Below are 13,440 nucleotides of genomic sequence, written 5' to 3' on the forward strand. Positions count from 1 at the left end.
CAAAGTTCTATAAAAAGTAAAAAACAAAAACATCCCCCATTCCCTCCCAGGAATATTGACTCCTTAAGTCCTGAGATTTCCTTCTCCTACATAGTTACCTGCTGGTATTGGCCTAGCAATTTCCCCTGGGGTTTGGAGCAAGTTAAGGATGAACTCATGGTACCTCTGCTCCCTATCTGGCTGGAATGCCAAGCTTTACTTTATCATCCTTACAAGAAGCCCTACCTCAGGTTGACTAAATTTTGGTGTTGCATGTAAAGAAAACTCCTCAACTATCACCCACCAAGAGGAACAGCAGCTGATATGTAAAAACCTGTTTTACAAGCCTTTATCAGTATTCTGGCTCCAAACAGTCCCCAGGGATAGGCTTATCCGTGAAGATACCCCAGGAAGCCCAGACAAGCCAAGAAGTTAAACAGGAATAAAGTCTTCACAGCTATTGGGTGACTAATTCCATCTTTTCTGTGGCAGGATTTCCTCTTGAACTGTTTTTAATTGGCCTTATGATGATGTCCCGAATGAGCTACAACATGGAAGGAAAAAAGGCATAGATGCTTTGGGGTTGTTCTAGAAAAGAGGCAACCCCGAAGAATGTCCCATTCGTCTAAAAAGGAAGCCTGAAGCATGATGAGGATTGCCTCCAATATCTCTTCCTGTTTTAAATCACTTTTTATATGATGAAGAAACAAGAAAAACAGAGACTGCCTACTGGACCACGCGCTTTGTCAGAGCGAGTATTGTAGCTTTCCGAGGTAGACTATTGTGTGGTATCTTCAGAAGATAAGGCCCTATACCCATGCGGGTTTAAGATGAGTGGTGCTTCCTTTGCCTTTTCAAAACAAACTCCAGATCAAAACCCAAAGCCCAGGGATTTCTCATATGTAGTTTTTCTTCTTTTTTTTTTTTCCAACACATTTTTCACATTGTAAACAAAGAGCATTCTATCCTGTATTTGAGTTTTGCCCCTTTCTCCCACATCTCTAGGGAACTCTAAAGGAGTCTCAGTGAACGTCAAGAGAATTCCATTTTCACCGATGAAACAGAATTCCTGCCTCATAGTCTTGCTGGCAAATCATTAGGAAAAATAGTTTATTTACAGTATTTCTGCTTTTCCATACCAATTCTAATGAGAAGTCCATATGCTTAAATTCCCAGCCAGCAACTGCATCTCTCCCCTCCAACGTCCTCTCAATGGCTTATCGCAGAAGTTTTGAGCCAATGTCTAAAATGTACACTATTTACAAATGAAGCGTCCAAACTCTGTATTTCCAACCATCCAGTCAGCAGGGGGACCCTTCTGAAGTGTTGTCATGTGCTGGGATTCAGAACTTGAACAAGTTGATAAAGTCCTGGGGTGAAAGTGAAACGGAGCAGCTCTCTGGGTTATTGGCTGTGCACGGGTGATCGGTGCCCTAGAAAGGAACATCGTGGTTAGGTGGGCATTCTCGGCAGCATCTCATTGGCTTGTAGCACCCTAAGTAAGGCATTGCCCAACCTCAAAACAACATTCCTCTGTCAAGAATGCCCTGTGTTATGGAAAAACTAAAGAGCTGCGTGCGCGCGCACAGACACGCGTGCACAGAGCGATGGGGGAGTTTGTGGGGGGCTTGCAGGAAAAAATAAACACGGGGGTGAAGGAAACGAAGGTCTTTGAAAGTTTCTCTCCCCAGGGGCTGAATCAGTTTTACCTTCACCTTCAGCTGGGGGCTACAACGGTGAAGAGCAGGAAAGCATTTGGCGACACAGTGCTAGTGCCATTGGCTCTTAGGGGCTGGGCTGGGGATGTGTGGCAACGACCTCCAAGACATATACCTTCCAGGAAAGAATATGGCAGTGTCTGCAAAGCTGAAGGGTGTCTCCATACTGCTCTTTCCGTGGGTAACAGCGCACAAGTTTAAAATACATCTTCTTCCAATCCAGCTGTCCTTTATCTGACAAAATTAATCGCCTGCGGATCTAAATATCAAACAAATAAAAGTAGTTCTGAAAAGTTCTGCTCCTGCCTCCTTTCCACCTTTTTCATCTATACCCTGGCAACAGCTAGGGAAAAAGTAGCAAAGATATAAAGAAGTTGCTTCTGAGCTCTACCTAGTGAAGGAAACAACAGCTTTTAACCAGTCTTTAAAAGAAACAGGTGGCCGATGACGCCTGACTGGTGACCTGTACTAAATTGCATTTGGATGGTCTTGAAAGTTTAGGTGATCTCAATAAACCACTTCAATCTTTTCTTTGCTGTAGACTTGAGTGATTATTTCCAGGGAGATGCAGTGACTGCTTGGCACCATGGCTCTATTTTATATCGAAATATTAGTGGTTTCGTGAACAGCACTTGTTGAGCTCACACTTCTATGTAAAGAAGTTGGAAAAAAAATCTGAGGCAGTGTGCGGAGGGGAAAGAGGCCTAGACTGGTGTCAGAAGGCCCAAATTCAAATTCAAGGCCAGTTTCCTCACCTAGAGAGCGCTCCACTCATTTGGATATGTCACTTAGCCACTTGTGGCCTTAGTCTCTCCATCTGTTTGAAGTGGGCATAATGATATCTACCCTTCCCTGGGTCATTAACACAAAATGAAATAACATCAGTAAAAGTCCTTTAGCTGTAAAATCTCATAAAAATGTAAGTTATTTTGTTAGAGAAAAGAAGGACTGGTGCCAATTTATGAATTTTTTTTGGAGCAAGTTGTAACGTGGGACTAGGTTAAGAATATAAGGTTTTTTTTTTTCCTATTGAAACACATAAACAAAATCTCACAGATATTATTTAGAAACTCCTTGAACTGTTTTCTAGTCAAACCAGGGAGCCCTGGAGAGTGGGTTTGAGAAGGATGCCAAGGCAGCTTGAGGGGGGCGGGCAGAGAGGAAGAGAAGGAAGAACAGCCACTGGGCTGTACTGACCTGCCGCTCGGAGAAGTGGTACTGGCAGAGCTTCTTCCATAAGAGCCGGTCCTCGCTGAGCACGTGCAGGTCAGGGGCTGCCTGGCCCAGGCTGACCAGGTCTCGCCCGTCGCTCAGCCTTTGCATAATGTTCAGTTGTAAGCACAAAGGCAGGTCAGTGAAGGTGAGGCCTTTGAAGGCAGGCTGTGGGGAGAAGGGTTATGTTAAGTTGCAGGGCAGAGAGTAGCTATGCACCAGGTGACACCAAGGATGCAGCTGTCCCCTCAGCCTCCAGCCTCAAGGTGGTTTATTGATCAGAGATCAAAGCAGCAGTTCTCTCTACTCTTAAGTACAGACACAGGACCCATGACCGAGACCCGCAAAGAACAGCCTGGAGCGGCTCCAGCAGATGGTGCCAGAGGGATTTTCCTAAGTTGCACAAGGCTTTTTTTTTTTTGCGTGCATTATGAAATGATCACCACGATAAGTCTAGTAACCATGTGTCCCCATATAAAGTGATTACAGTTTTATTGGCCGTATTCTTTATATTGTATATTACAGCCCCAATGGCTCATTTATTTTATACCTGGAGGTCTGAATCCCCTTCATCTATTTACACTTTTTCTCTGAAAGATTCCCCTAATAGCGCACGTTGGATTCCTGTGCTTCACTCAATTACAATATTCGCTACCTTCCCAAAGGACTCACTACCCTGGACAGAGCACCTCCAGCCTCAGGTCTCACTGCCCACCTCCTTGTGACCACTGATCTCCCCAAGTAGGTTTTCTCACCGGCCCCCAAACACGCTGCCCACAAGGCCCTCACTCTGCCCGGGCCTCCGCTTGTCCACATGTGACTCTTCTTCACATCCAGTTCAAACTCACTTCCTCTGAAAGGCCTTTTCTGCTTTGGTGACTCCCTCAGGCCTTAGCCACTGCATCTTCCTAGAATTCCTAGGATCTCTTTCAGGTGCCTTTTGCAACAACTTCCTTATTGTCATGTCACGTAACCCATCTGCAGAAGGAAGCTTGAATGGAACACTCCTGCTAGGATCTAAGCTCCACGGAGGCAGAAATTTTTGTGTTTTTTCGTTGCTATGTCTAGAAGAGTCTAGAAGTGTGCTAGCATATAGTAGGCACTCAATAAATATATGTGGAATGATAAAAGTCAAATAATTCAATAGGTACAAACAGCAACAACAGAAAGACTCTATACTGGTGTGTGTGTGTGCGTGTGTGTGTGTGTGTGTGTGTGTGTGTACACATGTGTATGCACGCTTTGGGAATGGCTGGTCAAGAACCTTTCAGCCTAAGATCCATCATCCATTTAGCGTCTCTATTCAAACCTAGGGCTGTACGGGACATTTTGATAACTATTAGTCTGTGGAGAACATACTGGCAGTTAATCATGAGCTTCTGCAGAAGTTGCTTCTACATATCCTTGAATTTATATTTAAGCCCTTTAATGTTTAAATTCTGATGAGCTCATGTTGTTCCACCCAGACCCAGATCCTCGAAGGCAAGGTCTAAGCTTGTATCCCTTGCAGACTAGCCCAGCACAAAACCCCTCTCCTGAGTACCTATTTTGCCTGGCACCGGAGCTGCTGCAATGGGCAAGAGACCCAGAAATATAGGCAAGTCATTAGAGAACAAAGGTTAAATGCCATCAAGGATGTAAGCGCCAAGTGCTATGGGAACAATCTGTACAGAAGGTCCTCAGTAGTATTCGTTGCTATTTCTTGAACAGCAACTGGCTGCTGCCATCTGGATAAGAAGTCAGCTCAAATCGCTCGAGACCATGGTTCTTTGTCCTTCCCATGCTAGTCCTGGGTGAGCTCTTGAATTTGAACTACTGACATTTTTAGCTCAGTGTTCTATCACCTCTGGAGGTCACACAAAAAAACACAAAAAAACAAAACAGGATGAAGAAACCCTTCCTTAGCTGAGGGGAAAATATCCTGGGAATGAGTACTGAGTTCCCTCCTCGAAATTTTAGGGAACTGAACTCTGTACGAGGCACATCAAGGCTGGAACACACAGGATTCCAGGCGGACACACAGTCTCAGCAATTCCCTCCTGCGTCTCTGCAGAGCAGGACAGGCGTGCAGAGGGAAGGTGGGCAGTGGCAGGGCGGCTTGGGAAGTTGGACGATGGAGGAGAATGGGAGGTGGCATGGGAGGGACATGGGTTGGACGAGCAGCATCCGGATCCCAAGTGCCCTTGGGAAATCTGGGTCTCAGTTTCCCTGTGTCCAAAATGAACTGGCTTAGTAGAAGTCTCTGAAGATCCTTTCCAGCTCCAGCAATCTCAGACTTGGAGTAGCTTCAGCCTCCTAATTCGTGAGAAGTGTCTGTGACTTGACAATTTATATGGTTCAGGCTGCTGGGCTGAACTTTCAATTGTTTGCAAAATTCAGGACTTAGCCGGACTGCAGAAGGTCCTAGACCTATTTGTCATTTATCATCTGCTGCTGATCGTATGAGCCAATAAAACTGCCATGAGATTTTCTTTTTGTTTCCAGCACTTCAAAGCATCTACTTTTTTGGTTAAAACTCCCAGGCCAATTATTACATGAACTTCTATTAAAGTCCACTTGGCAGAATTCACTCTCAGATTTTCAAACCTGAACTTTTCCAAAATCCTTGCCCAGACCCCATGCTGAGTCCTTACTCCTGGTAAATGATTAACTGCTTGCATGCCTTCTTCTATTTGAATATAAACATATAAAAGAAAAAGAAGTTAGTCGTGCTCCCCCTATCAAGTGTTTTGCTGAAAATCTTTATATATTCATCCTGCCCACCCCCCCCCCCCATGCTTCCAGACTCTCTGCCTTGTTCACAGGACACTATGATTCTATTTGCTTTTTCTCCCCTACAAGCCAGTTCTCTTAGTTTTTTTCTCCCTTCATTCTTTATTATATAAATTATTTTTGCCAATAAAAATTGGCTCCATAGAATTAGATAGGAAATTTTGAAGGAAAACAAGATTATCTGCTGGGAAAATACTGATAGAACTTTGGCAAATAGAAAGCAATTACTGTAAATGTCACCTTAACATTTTCACGTAATAACATACTTCTCTTTGGTCCAAACTGTTAAAAAGTAAGTTTTAAAATACAGTCCAGACTGAAGTAATTAAGTTCCTTCTCTCTCTATCTTTCCTTCCAGCATGGCTCTCAAAATATTGTAGCTCAGAGCCGAGGAGGGCTGGGAAGGAGGGCGTGAGGGAGTGGAGTGTCATGGGTAAAAGTATAGCCTCTGCAGACAGGCCTGGGTTCAACCCACATCTTACTGGTGGGGAGGGCCCAGCCAGATTGTTCTTAACCACTCAGTGTGCTTTTTCTCATGAGACAATGCCTGGAAGTACCGAGCACAGTGGCCAGTAAATATTAGCTATTATGATGACTCCTACTTACAATTAGTCACTAGATGAGTTAATGAATACATTAGAGGACTTAGAAGAGTGTCTGCCACAGAGTGAGCCCTTCATAATAATAACAGCTGATGCATTTACAATACTTACTATGTGTCAGGCACTGTTCTGAGTGCTTTCTATATATTACCTGATTAAATCTCACACCAGGGCATTGAGATAGGCATGACTGCCTCCATTTTCCAAATGAGGAAATTGAGGCACAGAGAATTCAAATCACTAGTCCCAGATCCTGCAGTTGGTCAATTTTCATGCTCAACTGTAAATACAGGGCAATATTTTCCAACTGTATTCCTCTGCACATTGAACAAGTTCTAAGGTAGGTGGTGGGAGGAGTGTCCCCTTCAATCATTTATTTATTCAACTAAAACTTATTGACTGCCATCTGCTCTGGTCCAGGGACAAGGAATAGAGCAGGGAACAAGATGGTGATGTCCTTTCTTTGTGGAGTTTATAAGCCAGTGCAGGAGACAGGAAAGTGAATACACATATGAGATGACTTCAGATCATAATAGCGGCTCTGAAGAAGGTAAGATGATAGTGGCTTCAGTAGACTGGATGGTCAGGGAGGGAGGTGGCTTAAAAACCCCGAGGCAGGACCAAGCTTAGAGCGTGCAGAGAATAGCTAGGCCTGACTGGGGTGCCGTGAGCAGAGGGGAGGGTGAGATGAACTTCAGCGTTTGATCTGTCCTGCATAGGATTTCATTAGATATAAAAGGTTTGCAAAAGGCTGGGTCATTGAATAAATAGTTGGAAGAAAGCTAGATTGAAAAAAAGTCTGGAAACCACTGATGTTAAAAGCTTTGCCGTTTTAAGAATAAGAAGCCCAGGGTTCTGGCCTCAGCTCTGGCCCTGATTGCTGTGTCACTTGGGGAGAGTCACTGGGCTTCTCTGATCCCCCTTTACCCTCACTCCATGAAGAGTTATAGCAACTACAATGGGTACCTCCCAAGAGAGTTTGTAGATCAATAGAGGGGGGCTTTGGGGAAGTAAACCCATGGAAGTGCAAGGTATGTGGGCAGATGCGGCCAAGTGGGGGGCTCCTGTGAGGTGGACAGAGAGAACAGAGGCAAGTTCTGGGCAAGTGTGACCATCTAAATGGGTGTTCCAAGTTGCTGGAGGGAAGATGCCCTTGGGACTAATGGGACTTGCTCATTTATATCGCTGGTTGAGTATCACTGGGGTGTGTGTGTGTGTGTGTGTGTACTGTAGCCTAAGTGACTCTAAGGAAGACACAGAACTCTGAGACTTCCAATTATTTGCTGTTTCAGAGTTAAGGAAAAAAACAACTAAGGCACAGAGAGGTTATTAACAGTAAAGTCAAGGACACTGCATTTTGCAAACTTCATAGAGTGAAATATTTAAAAGAGGTCAAAGAAGTTTTTTCATGTTTCTTTCTCGAGAGACGGGGCAGACCCAAACTTTATCAGCCTGGGTCCCGGAACCACTTAAAACAGCCATGGTCAGTGATTAGATAAGACAGCCAAGTGCTACATGAGCCGCCTAAGTGTGTGTGTCCATTAGGGAGCCTTGAGCGATTACACCAGCGTCTTTCTCACATTTTTTCTGTGCCTTAGTCCTCTTGCTCACTCTTAAGAGGCCAAGAGCTGGGGGCCAGCTTATGTTTTAAAAGCCGAAAGAAACTAGTGGTAGGAGGTTTAGCTGGTAACGTGTGGTTTTTTTTGGTTTGTTTGCCTTGAGTGAGAATTGCTCATGTCTTTTCCTACCTGTATGTTTACAGCCTTTACTCAAAGCTATTCAGTATGTCCATGTGGTCAAGCAGAGGCCCGGGCAGAGTGAGGGCCTTGTGGGCAGCGTGTTTGGGGGAATCTCCCCTGCTTGGGGAGATCAGTGGTCACAAGGAGGTGGGCAGTGAGACCCGAGGCTGGAGGTGCTCATGTCTTTTCCTACCTGTATGTTTACAGCCTTTACTCAAAGCCTTCCTTTATCATAACTATTAATAATTGGAACTAGAGTTTTAAAAGGCTGGTGCCAGTTCTCCAAGCCACTGCCATCACAGCGCTGTTGTATACAAGGCAGCATCCTAACGCCATAAACAAACTCGTACTTTAAGAGGAAATGGGCAGAGATCTCCAGATCCCACTAGAGATTTCAGTGAAGTAGCCTACATCGGCCCCAAGGTCAAGTTTCTAGCTTTCCCAGCGCGTTTCCATTGGCTGTCGTCGTTCACATACTCTGATCCCGCGCTGCCAGGTTCTTCTCCCCACACCCCCTTTATCGGAAGGTCCCCCAGCCCACCCTCAGCACCCAATGGAAAGCATCCAATCAGAACTGTCCAGGCTTTTCCATCACCAGAGAGGGTTTAAAGTCCTGGCGAGGCTGCCCAGCACCCCAGCAGAGGAACCAACTGCAGCCGTTCCTGCTGGGAGGAGGCTGGGGTGCTCCAGCTTACCCTGGTGATTTGGATGTTGTTCAGCTGCTGTTGCCAGTGTAGAATGGTCTCCATTCGATACACCCACATGTTAATGTTCCCGACCAGCACAGACTTGCCGACTCTTTGGACCAGTGTACATAAGGACGTGTAGAGGGTCTGGAGTAGTTCCCTTATTAGTCTGATGTTTTGTTGGTCTTCCAGGACTTGAGTGGGGAAGAAAAAAAAGTAGTTAACGTTTATGAGACTAGAACACTCCATAGTTCACAAGTGGTTCTTTCTTCTTCTCTCCTCTGCTCGTGTTACCTGGGTACACCCACTGGGGATATGGTTTTCTTTCTCACTGGTGTTTATTCTACACTTGGCCAAGCTTCTGCACTCGAGGTTATTGGGTAGAGTTTCCATTATCTAGGTCCCTCTTTGTTCTCTTCTCCCCGTTTTCTACAAAGACTCTTTCTCTTTTCATTGTCCTGCCAGCACCAATAGCTCACCTGATCTGAAAGCAGCTGCTTTTGCCCAGGAGTGATGTCTCTTTTAGATGATCAGTGGCAGAAGCACAGGTCTGGGGGTCAGGAGCTTGGATTCTCATCCAGTCTGGCTCACTCTTTGTGTGATTATGGATAAATCACTCTTTCTCCCGTATACACAATGAGTCAGTTGAGCCAGAGACGTAAAGTTCTTTCTAGCTCAGAGAGTCTATGGATCTATTCTGCCTTGTACACAGCTCAATTTTCTAGGAATTTGGAATCTAGAGGTTCAGTAGCCAAGGTTGGGACATGTGCCTACACCAAGAAGCTTGAGAGGCTTAGAGCAGGACAAATGGATGATCCCAACACAAGGACGGGAGGGTGATGGTCTCACCCTTTGTCATGGGCATGAATGGCCCTCCTTTCTAAACTGGAATCCAGCACCCCTGAAATGCATCTGGAGTCATTCATTTCCATCTGCTTACATTCCCTTAAATCCAGTGACATGTCCACTGCATTGGAAAATCCATCTGTCCGGCCCCAGGCCTATAAAAAGGGGTGAGAGAGTGAGAGAGAGAGCTCACCTTTCAGTACCACTTTTTCCAAAATGTTCATGAAGTTCTTTTGGGCAATGCCACTCAGGGATGTGAGCTGTGACTTTGCTATCAGTTCCAACAGCTGTGGATAAAAATAGAAGTTGCCAGGCTTAGACTACAGAGATATTTTTCTCCTCTAATCTTCACTTTTGAGTCACATGACACGTAGATACAGACTGACGGGGAGAGATAAATGGCAGGCAGGGCCACAATGCAATAAAAAGCAGATGCTCTGAGTAAAAGACAAATGGGGGTAATTCAAAACCTAGGCATCAGGCTGAATATTTAATTGCTTTTTTTCTTTTAAATATAAAGAGGTTGGCTTCAGCCAGGGCTAATTCATTCTACTTGTCCTACTTCAGCAAGTGAAGCTGAGGTTCTCCAAAGGGAACAAAACCTCCTGTGACCTGTGATGTTGGAGTTGTACATAATCACTCCCAGCGGGAATTCTATTACCCCTACTTGAACTTCTCCCCACTGGCTGGGACTGCTCTCAAGGCACCTGAAAGCTCAAGTTCAGCAACGATGGGCACTTTTCAAGGAAGTGGCAATTCTTATCCAGATATCTCCTGCTTATGTAGCATTCAATAAAAATGTCTGTTAAATTAGAATTTTTCACTGCGCTTAACTTTCTGTAGAAAGAAGCCAATAACAGGAAGAAAGAGACATTCAGGGATGTACAGTGTATACTCATATTTCTACTCAAAGGCTAGGAACCTTGTAGCTCTTAGACTTATGTGCAAGTTTTGCTTTGACCACTTATTAGCTCTGTGACTCTGGGTAAATTCCTGAATTTCTTGGTGCCCCAGTTTCTTCATCTCTACTTGTAATACTTCGAGTCTCCAAGATTGGTGACAGAGTTAAAGGAGGGAATGCACATAAAGCTCTTAGCACAGTGCCTGGCATAAATTAGGTAGAAAATAAAGGTTGGTCGGTTAACTGAAGGAGTATGTCCCATTCCCACCACCCATGTTATCACCAAACAAAAAGAAATAAAGATAATAATTTAAGTTGGTGCACCCTTAGCATAGTCTTTCTTCCCTTCAAAAGCAAAATTCTTTATAAATGTGGCAAGATTTTAAAAAAAACCAAAGATTCTATTATTGAAAAAATGAAACTTTATAGACTGGAATGGGCTCTTAGAGATCATGTGGTTCTACCCAGTTAACAGATGAGCAAAGTGAGGCTCAAGAAACTAAACTTTACCAACTATGCCACAAGGAGTGAGAGGGCTCAGCGGGATCCTTCTGCTTCGTGCTTTCACAGCGTTATCGAACAAAAGAGGTTGATATAAAGTGAAAATAATTAATTGCACCAGAACCCACCAGGCTAAGTAAAACTCACTAGCCTTAGAGCCAGTAAACTAGATTTAGAGACCCAGGACCTCCCTTTATGTTAAAGCTTCTATCTCTGCTCCTAGGAAACCTTCCAAGGGAGTTTCATCTCCTGGCCAGGCCCCAGCCCAACTTCACTTCAGGTCAGTAAACACCAAGTATGACACTGTGCTGGGTGCTGGAATCAAGGCTGAGGGAACTAGCAAAGTGACATTTGAAAAATTGGGCTGCAGAGAAGAACTGAAACTTTTGGATCAAAGCCCCAGGCAATTCAAAGAACCTCTGCTTCCAAGGCATTTGTTTAAAAATTTTGTCCCCATGGAGCCCCTTAGGAGCCTGTCAAACCACGGACAGACTTTTAATTTCCTGAACATAATTTTACTCTAAGTTAAAAAAAAAAAGACCCCCAATCTTTTCCTGCCTGGCTTATGTATCTCTCTCACACACAGGGAGAGATGCTGTCATCAGGCTGGGGGAAGGTGGCAGAGAAAGACTGAGGCTGGTTTTGAAGATTAGTACTGGTGATCCAAGGCTGGACGTCAGGAACTGACCAAATGCCCACAAAGAGAGGCAAGAAGCCAAAACATCAGCAGAGGCCACGTCCACAGGCGGTGACCAGACGGGTTGTCCTCTGCCTTTCCAGTTCAGCTCTGTCACCAACCAGCGCGTGACGGTCGAGAGAGGAGTGAAAAATGGCACAAAGGGACTGGCCAAACCGTTCCTTTATCTCCTTGACCAACAACGAGATTCAGAAGGCCAAGCCCAGGGTCTATTAATACCCCGAGCCTCACATGACCAGCACAAAGCAAGATGAAAGAAAACAAAAGTCTTGAGTCGGCTCTGGGAAGGGTAGTGACTCATCCTGGGGTGGGAGGAGGGCAGGCAGAGCTCTGCCTGAAATCCGTCCAAAACCCCCATTTCATGTGACTACCATCTCACGAGGGCGTCAGTTTCAATCTTGTCTAAAAATGCACCAATCACAAGGACACAAAAATTCTCAAGGCTGTGACTATGCATTTGAGGGGAGACAAAAAAGCCCTTTGGTCTGACTGAGATGATCTTTGACTAAGGAAGAAAAAGATAACAGAAGCAAAAATCGATCAACTGTCAGGAGAATGACACGTCAGCCACCTTCTGTTTATTCCGGTGTCAAAGGAAAGTCCTTCTTTTCAGTGTCCGGCAGCCTTGGGGTCAGGAGAGAGAACCCCAGAATAGGAGGGGACCTGGATGCTCTAGCTGGGTGACCTTTACAGTTGTCATTCACTTAGCAAGTATTTTCTGCATGCCCGTTCTATCCTAGTGTTGTGGTAGGTGATGCGGATGAAGACACACGATCCCTAGACTCACGGAGTGTACCATCTAGTCTGTGGTGTAAGTCATTTAACCTCCCAGAATCCCAGTTTCTTCATTTCTAAAGTGGAAATAAAAAAAGACTACCTACTTCACAGGGTTGTTATGAGAAGTAACTGAGATCAGTATGTAAAAACCCACTGTAAATACCAAATACAAGGCATTGTTATTATAAGGTATTATTTCTTCCCCTTCCAAACCACATTCTTTTAGTGAAGTTTAAAGTGGATATCAAGGGTTATCTTTTCTGTAAAGCTTTTTCTGTAAAGGGCTAGATAGTAAATATTTTAACCTTTGGAGGTCATAAGGTCCCTGTTGCAACTAATTAACTCAGCAACTGTAGTACAAAAGCAGCCTTGGACAGTATGTAAATGAGTAAGTGTGGCTGTGTTCCAATAAAACTTTATTTACAAAAACAGGCATGGGGGGCAGATTCGGCCCTTGGGCCATAATTTGTCAATTTCTGATTGTGTGTGTGTGTGTGTGTATGATAGGGTTCAAGAGTGAGGGCTCCAGAGCCAAACTGCCTGCCTCAGTTTCCCCATCTGTAAACCATACATAATAGTACCTACTTTAGAGTTGCTATGAAGATTAAATGCATTCATAAAGCACTCAGAACAGTGCCTGATAGCAAGAATATACTCAATAAATCATTATCATTCATTTTTATCATAGTACAGAGACTATTACTAGGTAGAAGTACTGCCAGGGAAGGCATAGTGAATAGTAGGGTAAAGTACAGCTGGTTTAGAGACCTTTAGAATCCCTGTATTTCAATTTTATGTATTGTCAACCAAATGCTTAAATGCTTGCAAATTTTCATATTCCTCTGTCATTTTTATTATGTTTCTGATATATTTAGTAGCTCCCTGTCTGCTGATAAAAGTTAATGTTGATACATTCTGTGGCTTACATAGTTGCATCTACCATGCAGTCTTATTTTGCTAGCAATAATGGGTGTTTACTACATGCTACGCATTTTACATGTGTCATCTTG

At 44.3% G+C, this 13,440-nt stretch overlaps 1 protein-coding gene across 2 annotated transcripts in view; it reads right to left on the reverse strand.

Moving 5' to 3' along the window:
* Window positions 1-1,061: 1,061 nt before the first annotated feature.
* The window catches only part of FBXO32 (F-box protein 32), a 29,194-nt gene continuing 16,815 nt past the window's right edge, over window positions 1,062-13,440 (reverse strand). Inside the window, exons 5-9 of one of the 2 annotated variants that reach the window (XM_065895005.1) lie at window positions 9,748-9,841; window positions 8,718-8,902; window positions 2,895-3,077; window positions 1,813-1,956; window positions 1,062-1,412 (exon numbers count right to left, since the gene is read on the reverse strand). In XM_065895005.1, coding sequence (XP_065751077.1) covers window positions 1,323-1,412; window positions 1,813-1,956; window positions 2,895-3,077; window positions 8,718-8,902; window positions 9,748-9,841 — 696 coding nt within the window. In that variant the 3' untranslated portion in view covers window positions 1,062-1,322. The remainder of the gene's footprint in view (window positions 1,413-1,812; window positions 1,957-2,894; window positions 3,078-8,717; window positions 8,903-9,747; window positions 9,842-13,440) is intronic. The other variant, XM_065895006.1, reaches the window with a different exon arrangement.

This window comes from Phocoena phocoena, chromosome 17 (genome assembly GCF_963924675.1).
Source record: "Phocoena phocoena chromosome 17, mPhoPho1.1, whole genome shotgun sequence".
In the NCBI taxonomy this organism is placed as follows: domain Eukaryota; kingdom Metazoa; phylum Chordata; class Mammalia; order Artiodactyla; family Phocoenidae; genus Phocoena; species Phocoena phocoena.